This window comes from Eublepharis macularius, chromosome 12 (assembly GCF_028583425.1).
Source record: "Eublepharis macularius isolate TG4126 chromosome 12, MPM_Emac_v1.0, whole genome shotgun sequence".
NCBI classification, from domain to species: domain Eukaryota; kingdom Metazoa; phylum Chordata; class Lepidosauria; order Squamata; family Eublepharidae; genus Eublepharis; species Eublepharis macularius.
Window position 1 is genome coordinate 54,188,464 of NC_072801.1, and position 10,353 is coordinate 54,198,816.

Below are 10,353 nucleotides of genomic sequence, written 5' to 3' on the forward strand. Positions count from 1 at the left end.
TGTACAAATTAGGGTTTCTGTAACTAGAATATGCCAGCCCACTGGCACGTGTCCTGGACCTGGACTTTAAAGCTACAAACTAGCACTTTAGTAGCCTAGAGGAAAAAAATCAAGGTCCTTTAGGACTGATTTGTATTCTCCTTGCATCACCAGTTTGGCTGCCCTGTTATATTCACACTGAAGCTTCCAAACTGCCTTCACTGGCAGCCCCTCATTCAATGTGCTACAGGAGGTTACATGAGAGATTATCAATGATCGCAGAAGAATAGCAAGGTCTTTTTTTCTTTAAGGAAAAGAGGCATATAAAGTGAAGCCAGTTGCAGCCTACACCTAAGAATCCTGGAGAGGAGGACCTAGTTCCAGGAAGACTCTCAAAAGTCCTCTTCCAGGAGTAGTTAGTCATTTCTCCAGGAAACTCCAAGGCAAAGGCACACTAAGGACATGCCAAAAGACCGCTGCTGCAATCCAAAACTTTATTCACAAATGCCAAGGGTCAAATCAAGAAAACGGGAGCGCCCTCACTCTCCGGCTCATCCTGGCGGGAGATTGGCAACGGGTTTGCCTGGCTAAATTGTCCCGTTTTGCAAGGCTCACAGCTTCATCAAAAGCCACAAATAAATTCTTAGTATGGAACGTGTTTCTTTTACTGAAAAATAACCTGCTAGACAAGAATCAGGTTTCTTCTTAGTTTTAGTTGAACAGAATTTCCTCTCTTGACAGGGAGCAGCCGGAGAGTGAGCGCGCTCCCCTGTTTTCTTGATTTGACCCTTGGCATTTGTGAATAAAGCTTTGGATTGCAGCAGCGGTCTTTTGGCGTGCCCTTAATGTGCCTTTGCCTTGGAGTTTTGGGACCGTTCCATTTCTCCAGGAAAGGCAATTCTACCATATTTGGATTTAAGGCATTTTGGCCTTTGCCATTGTGCAAGCTGCCAGCATGCATGAATCTTGACTGTGACTTTCCTTGAGGTGCTGTAACTGCCAGGAAGAAGGGGATGCCTGAAACGGGATTCCTTGCTAGCTAACCCGTTGCGGTTACACCTGATTGTATTTTCAAATATATTTATTGGTCAGTCACTGGATTTTTGCCATGCAAAATGCTGTATATGAATTTTGATATATAATCTTGTATAGCTATTGAACATTTGTGGTCAAACCTGATTGTATGTTCAAATATTTATTGGTTAGTCACTTGGTGTTTGCCATGCAAAATGCTGTATATGTATTTTGATTTGTAAGCTTGTATAGCTACTGTAAATTTCTGTCCATTTACTCTGTGGTTACTCAAGGTGACTTTGTGCGGTGTGTAAGCATTGATTTTGCATATTGCAGCTGTAATTCACTCCCACAGGGCACTTGTTAGCAATTTGTGCCAGCTTTTGACCACTTAGAGTTTATTTTATATTCTATTAACTTTCTTATAAAGTAACTTTTGCATTATTTCTTTGGATTTGTTTTTCATTTTGCCTTAGTTAGTTGGTCACGGCTATTGCTTCCTTCCTGGCTCCTTGTTGCTTCCTTCCTGGCTCCTTGTTGTTGGTGCTGCTGGATCCTGGTTTATGGCTGGAGGTGCAAATATCCTCCACGGAACAAAGCTCCAACTAATACGCCAGTTATGGCCATTTCTTGAAAACCCTAACCTGGCCACAGTGTTCTGTGCTCCGATCACATGATGTTCAATTACTGTAATGTGATAATACGTGGGGCTCTCTTTGAAACTGGACAGGAAACTTCCTTTCCAGAATATGGCCGTGTGGTTACTGTTGGAGGTTGGTTACAAGGAGGACCGTATGACCCCTGTGGTGAAAGATCGGCACTGACTACCTATCTGTTTCTGGGAACAATTCAAACTTCTTGTTCTTGCCTTTGAGGGCCTATACAGCTTGGGACCCGTGCATTATTCTCCTGGAGTAAACAGGCCCCCAGTAAAGACCTGTTCAAGGACCCCAAGAATAGTGCAGTGCTTTTTGTATCATACACCCGCCCCACAGAGAGTGAAATAACTTTTGAAAAACAGCCCTTGTCAATCATGAAGCATTGTGATTACACTTGAGTCCATGGCGACCCAACCAACAGCATTTCAGTGGGCACTGAAAACTGCAGCAGGAGGGAGGAGACATATTGCAACCTGTGGATGGAATTCCTTGCATCTGTGGAAATGCTGTAGTGGATCCAGCTGAACAACAACTGCATTACATGACAATCACAACTTTGGGTAATCTGTTCCTCCTTTCTATTCTAGTTTGTGGCTTATAGTATCATTGGCTCATGTGGCATTTGAAGTTTTCTCTGCAGAAAATGTGTGTCTGACTCTTGAGGGAGCTCTGACTCTTGAAGGCTCATACCCTGAAAATCTTGTTGGTCTCTAAGGTGCCACTGGACTCAAATCCTACTACAGACCAACATGGCTACTCATCTAAATTATTCTCTTTGCAGAACATTTGATTTCTCTTTGTGTCACAATGTAATTTGGACTCTGCAAGTTGCTCTTGGAGGTATGTGTTAGGAATAGAAGAAAAAATGTTAGAGAAATGGTCTACCATCTTAGAAAACAGCTGAAGTAGATGTCCTTTTAGGATCCCTGGTTAGCTTATGTTTCTTTAGTGTAGATCAGAAATTCAAAATAATGTAATAGTAAGAAGAAACTGCCACACTCCTTTCTTCATTTTGAAATTTGCACGAGTGCCTCTTACCTCTGCATACAACACCAGCATCTTTAGTGTGGGAACAATTATTCTTCTGCTGGTATTTTGCATGGCACTTGGTGATAGATTTCTCTGTCCCTGTGCAGCTAACACCAGCTAGGGCCAGATCCTGCTCCAAAGTGAGCACCTTGTGGAGCTGATTCAGCAGCTCCACAGCCCAGGTAACGACACACAACTTTGGCGTCTTCCAGGTCCCAGTCGTCATCACATACAGTCCCCCAAAGCCTGTCACGAAGAAATTCCACTCGCCCAGAACACTGATTGAGGCCATTCACTAATCTCACCTCAGTTTGTTCTGAGAAAAAAATTAACACAGAGAAAGAATCAACATTCCTGGAGCTATTTTACTGTATAAATACTTTTTGTTACACTGTACCTGTTGTCTGTGCTGGACGTATGTTCTTGATTAAGCATGTCTGGGAAGTGACATCATCACACGGGTCAAAGGGAGGCCTGGGAGCACTCCTGTACTCACCAAAGGTGTGAATCGCCTCCCCCCCCCCCGCAGGCCCAATTTGGCCCAAAATGGGCCCATTGCAGGGTGCGGGGGCATGCCATGGGGGGGGGCATGAGGCATGGTGCTCTGCTGGGGGGGGCCTGGGGGCATGCCCCCCACTGGCTAGGTAAGTGGGGGCAGGGCAGGAGGAGGTGGGAGCAGGGGATCCTCCGCCCTGGGCAGAGGAATAGCAACCCTGTTTCATCCTCACATCAACAACCCTGTGGGGCAGCAAGGCTGTGTGGGTGGACTAAGAGCGGAACCACAAGTGATGCCTGACACAGGTTGGACACTTGTCAGCTTCCCTCAAGTTTTGATGGGAAATGTAGGCATCCTAGTCTTGCAGCTTGGCTCTCTGACTGCTGTCCAAAGGACTTTTCAACTGTCACTTGTCCAACATTCCGCCAAGCTGCCTACATTCCCCATCAAAACTGGAGGAAAGCTGACAAGTGTCCAACCTGTGTCAGGCGTCACTTGTGGTTCCGCTCTAAGTTCACCCAGCAAGCTTCTGTGAACCTGAGTTTCCTAGATCAGACATTCTAAATACTACACTACATTTTGGATGTAATAGCTGAGAGCCAAACTACAAGTGATGCCTGACACAGGTTGGACACTTGTCAGCTTCCCTCAAGTTTTGATGGAAAATGTAGGCAGCTTGGCGGAATGTTGGACAAGTGACAGTTGAAAAGACCATTGGACAGCAGTTAGAGAGCCAAGCTGCAATACCAGGACACCTACATTTCCCATCAAAACTTGAGGGAAGCTGACAAGTGTCTAACCTGTGTCAGGCATCACTTGTAGCTTGGCTCTCAGTAAGGTTGTTAACTCTCTTTTGTTTAGTAAAGGAGGAAATATGTTTTACCCTTCCCTCTCTGTGCTGTCATTCTCCCCAAAGGGGACCAAATGTGGCTTACATCTTTCTCTTCCCTTTTATCCTCAAAACAACCCTGTTAGGTAGGTCTGGGTGAGTGTGTGTCAGCCAGAACCCTTCTATGGAAGAAGGCTCTCCTTGATCCTAGTGTGACATTCTAACCACTACACAACACAGGCCATCATAGGGTAGGGAAGCTGTTGACCCCTGTTGTTCTATGATAGAGAGGATATTTTCCATCCCTGTCAGTGCTGTCTGCATTTTCCTGCTTTCTTGTGAGTAGGCCTCTGATTTCATGAAAAAATAGCAAAGGCATTTTACAGAGCTAATCTGTGCCAGGATGGCCTAATTCCCTTATTTTTGCACTGCAAGTCCCACTATCATCTGGAAGCTAGTGGCTAGTTTTGATAAACCTAGCTTTATTTTCTGATGAGTCATAAAAAACATAAGAATATAAAAAATTAAGAAGAGGCTTGCTAGATCGGATCAGTGATACATTTGGTCCAGCATCATGTCTCACACAGTTACTGTAGAGGGCCAACAACAGGGTATAAAGGCCGAGGCCTTCCCCTGACAGACTTATCTTCCATGAATCTGTACAGTCCCTCCTTAAAGCTACATCACTAAATCCTCCTGCAGTGAATTCCACATCTTAATCACTTCTGTAAAGAAGTACTTCCTTTTGTCTGTTCCGAATCTACTGCCTATCAGGTTCTTTGGATGCCCTCAAGTTCTATTATTTAATTAACTAGTATTACCTAGTTATGTCATGCCTGCTACAGATGACCTTTGATCAGAAGCAGTGTGGACTACTTGGGAGTAGTGGACTACTACTTCCTCTTGCCCAGTTAGGGATCCTAGGTCCCCCAGTGGAGGCGGGGGGGGTCCCCCTGCTCCCATCCTCCATCCTCCACCACCACTCACCTGGCCAGGGGGGGAGGTAGGGAAACAGGCCTCTCAGTAGCACTCCTGGGGCAGTGCAACATCACTCGCAGGAGTGACATCATGCAGGGCCCGGGAGTAGAGATGGGCACGAACCGGAAAAAAACCAAACCATGTGGTTCATGGTTTGTCAAATTTCATGAACCACGAACTTTCATGAACCTGCCCCTGGTTCATGAACCGGTTTGTTTGGTTTGCAAAAACATCACATCCAGGTCAGAAAATCATCACTTCCGGGTCAGCAGAAGGTCACTTCCGGGCCAGAAGAAGGTCTGGAGGAAATCCATCCCCTGTTGCCTAGGAAACTCATTGATTGGCACCAGGTTGTCTGCAGTCACGAACCAAAAAATGAACCAAACACACCAGCCTAAAAGTTCATGGCGTTTCGTCAGAAATGGGATCTGATGAACTGTGGTTCACGAACCACAAACCGGCCTGGTTCGTGCTTAATTTTGGTTCATATTTCAGTTCATGCCCATCTCTACCGGGGAGTGCTCTCATGTTTCACAGCAGGCCTATTTGGGCTCCAGGAGCACATCTGCACACTTTGTACATGTGTGAAGACAACAAGGAAGGTGAGTGCCAGGGACCCCCCCTCCCACCGGGAGGGTAAGGGGACCTGGCAGTCCTATGCCCACTCCAGATATAAACCTGAGCCACCACCTAGCCAGCCTCCCATCTTTCCAAGCCAGGGAAAAAAAGAATCTTGGATTATTGTGCTCTGTTGTTGGTCCTGCATCTAGAGGCCTTCATCTACTCCATTCGTGTGCATTTGCTGGCTCCAGACCACAGATTGCTGCTGAATTTTCCATTTGAGTCACAGCAAGATGTATCCTTGCTTCTCTTCCTTTTTTGGATTATTTTTTGCCCTGATGAGAGGATCCCTGTCTTGTTATTGGACATTACCATATGTGATCAGTATTATCCCCCTTCTTCCTGCTTGAAAAAAACATCTATTTTTGGTAGGAATGCATGAAGAAAAACCTGGTCTGCCAACTAGTGGACCAGAAAACAACCTTGCAAGGGGGTATATTTAGTATAAAGATGATCAAAATTTTACTCCTAATTCATCCTGGGCCTGGAACTATTGGCCCAGCCATACATGAGCAGTTATCTGGGTCTTAGGACAGAAGGATTTTGTGGATCCTTTTCATGTCTATGTGTTCAATGACCATTACCTGCACACTCTACACTTGCATCTTTGTTGTGGCCACAGCTGTCTTCTGCCAAGGGGGTTGCTGTGCATTCGCTTAGACTGTCTTCGGATCCCGTGCAGTTGACCTCGTCCATCCAAATGGAACCAGATCCTTGTCCAAACTTGGCTCCACCTGGTGCTGCTAAAGCTTTTCCACAGCCCACTTCCTGGCACACAACACGGGCTTCATTCATGTCCCAGCCATTTTCACACACTGTTCCCCATTCCTGGTTACGGAGCACCTCGACCCGGTCAGAGCAGGGAATCAGACCATTCACCAGCCTTGCCTCTGTTTAGAGATTTAAAAATTATGCATCACCAGTTAATGTTGAAGCAGCAGTCTTTCATGGCAATCCTTCCAAATTTCAAAAGGAACAAAAACAAAATTTCAAAATACAAAAATAAGCATTCGTGCCCTTAGCATTCTGTCTTTGATAGTGGCCAGCTCATATTTTTAAACAGGTATGAGGAGTTGAGCTTACTCCAGAAACTGGTGTTTACCACCTCTAGTAAGCAGTTTCTTCACAATGCTTTCCTCCAAAGTGGTAAATATCAGAAGTTATCACACTGGGGAGAACATTTATCAGAAATATTCTCAAATGGACGCTACCTAGCCAATTAATCTCTGGATGATTTGATTCTCTTGCCAGCTATTCCTGCTGGCTTCCGCCAGTGCCCTGAACAGTTGCTTGATGCAAAGATATTAGCATGCCATGAAAAGTTTCATATATGAACTCCTGCATATCAAACTGTGATAATCAAAAGCACAGGAGTAAGCCAGGCCAGTTTTCCTGGCTAGTGGACAACCTCAGTCATGTCAAAAGTAACATGTGAATTAACCTCTCACCTGAGCATATGACACTGGCATCTTCTCCGTCGTTGCATTTATGTTCTCCCCAAGGCTTTGCTGGGCACTGACTGAGTGTTGATTCTGTACCTTTGCATTTGACATCATCCAGCCAGATTGGGCCAGTTCCTCTTCCAAAATGTGCTCTGTGTGGGGCCGATATTGCAAATGGACACCCCAATTGCCAACACACGACTCTTGCGTCCTCTATTCCCCAGTCATCATCACAAACAGTGCCCCACGTTCCATTATGGAACACTTCCACTCTCCCGCTACAATGTCTTAAACCGTACACTAGTCTGATTGCAGGCATATCTGCAGTTGCAGGATCTGAACTCCAAACCACACCTAGGAAGATTCATTTTCACAGAGTGAGATTATCTGCTGAAAGTAGCACAAGGACATAAAGTAACTATGGAAATAAAGGTCAGGAGCAGTTCCATTTGATCCAACATTCTTTTCCCAACAAGAGTCAGCTAGATGCCTCAAGTTCTCAAAGAAGACAATAGCTCATCCCGTGGGGTTTTTTTTGTAGTCATCTAGCATATAAGGGGATACAGCCTCTGTGTCTGAAGTTCCATTTCATTATCATGACTTGCAGCCATCCTCCATGAATTTGTGATAGTAGTGAATTTTATACTTTAATTATGCATTTTGTGAAGAAGGTATAGTGTAGCACAGTGGTTAGGGTTCTAAGAGGTGTGAGACCAGATTTAATCCCTGTTCTGTCACAGTTCACTGGGTGACCTTGGCCCAGTTCATCTCTCTCACTCTTAAGCCAGTTTACTTCGGATTTGGACAGATGCGCAATTTGAAGCCTATCATTATGGGATGAGGTAAAAACCCTCAAATGAACCTTATGCTGTGCAATTCCTTTTTACATACCTTGTAAATATCTTCATAAAATTAATACTTTCTTTCAGAACTCTATGTGGGGTTTCTTATTACCTCACATTTATTTAAAGAGGAAGCAACTCTCATTTAATGAAGGAAAATTTGGTTTTCCCATTTTTAGTTTATATATCATCAAGTGTATTTGTTAATGGTTGTTGTGGGTTTTCTGGGCTGTATTGCCGTGGTCTTGGCATTGTAGTTCCTGACGTTTCGCCAGCAGCTGTGACTGGCATCTTGAGAGGTGTAGCAATGAAAGACAGGGATCTCGTTTAATACTGAGAGATCCCTGCCTTTCGGCGCTACACCTCTGAAGATGCCCGTCACAGCTGCTGGCAAAACGTCAGGAACTACAATGCCAAGACCATGGCAATACAGCACTGTGACACTGAGAGATCTCTGTCTTTTGGTGCTACACCTCTGAAGATGCCAGTCACAGCTGCTGGTGAAACGTCAGGAACTACAATGCCAAGACCACGGCAATACAGCCCGGAAAACCCACAACAACCATCGTTCTCCGGCCGTGAAAGCCTTCGACAATGTATTTGTTAACTTGCACTAATTATTGAATTGTTCCTCTCAGTCGGAGTATCCATCTTGGGAAAATTTAGTATCTTTGCAATGTTCAGAGTTCTAAACAGAGAATACACAGGCTCTTAACTTTTAACTGTTGTTGAAAGGAAGAGCACTAAACCCTTCCTATCTATGAAGAACCCAAGCTCTCCCTTAAAAAAAAACAGGTGAGACAGGCCATTTGAAAAAGCCATGCTAATTTTCCCTCTGCAGTTTTTAGTGTGCTCTTTAACAACAGCTTCTACTGCTTTACCTGGAAGAGATATGTTAATCTAATCTGTAAATTGGGTGATATTTGCGATTTTCCAGTCAAGCAGCATGGAGGCTGATTTTAGCAAGAAGTTATATATACTTTTTAGTTGATCAGTTATGCATCAGAGTTTTTTTTTAAAAAACCCTTGGGTGCATACCATCTAGACTTGCAAACTTACTGGTTTTCACTTTGCCAAGGAGTCCTAGAACTTTATCTCTCATCACCTTATGTTGACTCATTTCTTCAGGTACCTGTCATTACCTTCTCTTCATCCAGGCTCTTAATTTTTCAAAAAATAAATCCTTCACCAAGGCACTTAGTCTAAACTTAGGTGCCCTATTTCATCAACCACAGCATCCTGTTATAAATTCCAGAACTCTCAGATGTGGGGTGCAAGATATATGCTTTGGTCGCTCAGGGACAGAACTTAGATTCACCAGGATAGTTTCCCCTATATTTATATGATTTCAGACAGGTCATAATATTAAATGTAACACACACTGGATTTGAGTTTAGAGGGACAAAATAGTGTGATTTGATGGACTTAGGAGGGAGAAAGTACACACTTTCGATTTTCAAGCTGAAAGCAGGAGGATCACTTACCCCAGAGAAAGGCTAGAAGAAGGGTCACAGCCACTTCTGGCAGCCTTCTTTCCAGATGTCCTACCCAAGAAGGGAAAGCGAAGGCAGCCATTGCCCCCAGGGATCCTGCTCGGTGGGAGCAGATTCCTCACTTGCACAAAATGCTCAAAGCCAGTGTCTTTTGCTTGCAGCTTGTCGAGATGGGACACCTGCCTAGGTCAACGCCATGGGCAAAGGTTGGGACTGGAGGCCATATGCTGGGAAGAGGCTGGTGTAAACTGGGAGGGAGGGGCCTTGTCACAGTGAAATTGGCCCCTTGCCTGGCTCTGTTGTTTCCTGAATTTGTGATCTTTTAAAACCACCTGCAGTTTCCTCAAATGAGCATCCTGACTCTGATTTAAGTTTTTAAAAACATTATACTCTCTTTCTTGGACTTCATGGCATAAGCAGCAACAGTTAAAACCATTAAAGTCCATTTATAAAAAGAACTTGGCAAGATTTTGACATTGATTCTTAGGGAGCAGAGCAGGAAAAGATGTGCTGTGCAATCCTAAGAAGACTTTCCTGGGAGTAAGTCCCTTTGAGAAGACCTCAGCGGGATTCTACGTAGGACTGCTTAGGATTGCTTTTATGGTGTCCGAAGTGATTTCAGGCTCATTACAGATTGCACAGTTATTCTTAATCAGATTCAGGGCTGCGTTTCAAGCATCTGGGATTGAGGCAGAGCTTTCACCTCTAGGGGATGTGGCTTTTAAGAAAGCTTGAAACCCACTCACACTTCTCTCTTTTTTGTTGAAATTGATCACTGTGTCCCAGCACCACTGGAACCCAGCAGCACCTTGGCTGAATGAAACACACCATTTCTTTAATAATAAAAGGATCCATTTGCCTGTCTGTCTTTCTGTCTGTCTGTGGCAGGCATACTTGATCAAGAAATGAAGCTGGCAGTCCCCAAACTGGCCACCAGATCCAGGATGCTATTTCAGGCTGCTACCCAGCAG

At 44.5% G+C, this 10,353-nt stretch overlaps 1 protein-coding gene across 3 annotated transcripts; it reads right to left on the reverse strand.

The window, feature by feature from the left end:
- Nucleotides 1-1,090: 1,090 nt before the first annotated feature.
- LOC129338552 (deleted in malignant brain tumors 1 protein-like) lies at nucleotides 1,091-9,531 on the reverse strand. Of its 3 annotated transcripts, none has more exons than XM_054992866.1 (4): nucleotides 9,374-9,531; nucleotides 7,054-7,401; nucleotides 6,190-6,495; nucleotides 1,091-2,997 (listed from the first exon to the last, which is right to left on the reverse strand). In XM_054992866.1, the coding sequence occupies exons 1-4, from the start codon at nucleotides 9,462-9,464 to the stop codon at nucleotides 2,789-2,791; spliced, it is 954 nt and encodes a 317-aa protein (XP_054848841.1). In that variant the 5' UTR covers nucleotides 9,465-9,531; the 3' UTR covers nucleotides 1,091-2,788. The 3 variants fall into 3 exon arrangements, with proteins under 3 accessions (XP_054848841.1, XP_054848842.1, XP_054848843.1); XM_054992867.1 differs by having other exon boundaries at nucleotides 7,054-7,437; XM_054992868.1 differs by lacking the exon at nucleotides 7,054-7,401.
- Nucleotides 9,532-10,353: the final 822 nt, after the last annotated feature.

What these genes read in the sequence shown, in the direction of transcription:
- LOC129338552 (XM_054992866.1), bottom strand. Translation starts at nt 9,464, where the DNA reads ATGGCTGCCTTCGCTTTCCCTTCTTGGGTAGGACATCTGGAAAGAAGG. An exon ending in TGCCAGTGTCATATGCTCAG is followed by an intron (nt 6,496 to 7,053) that starts GTGAGAGGTTAA and finishes ATCTCTAAACAG; the next exon opens with AGGCAAGGCTGGTGAATGGT. An exon ending in TGCAAGTGTAGAGTGTGCAG is followed by an intron (nt 2,998 to 6,189) that starts GTAATGGTCATT and finishes TTTTTTTCTCAG; the next exon opens with AACAAACTGAGGTGAGATTA.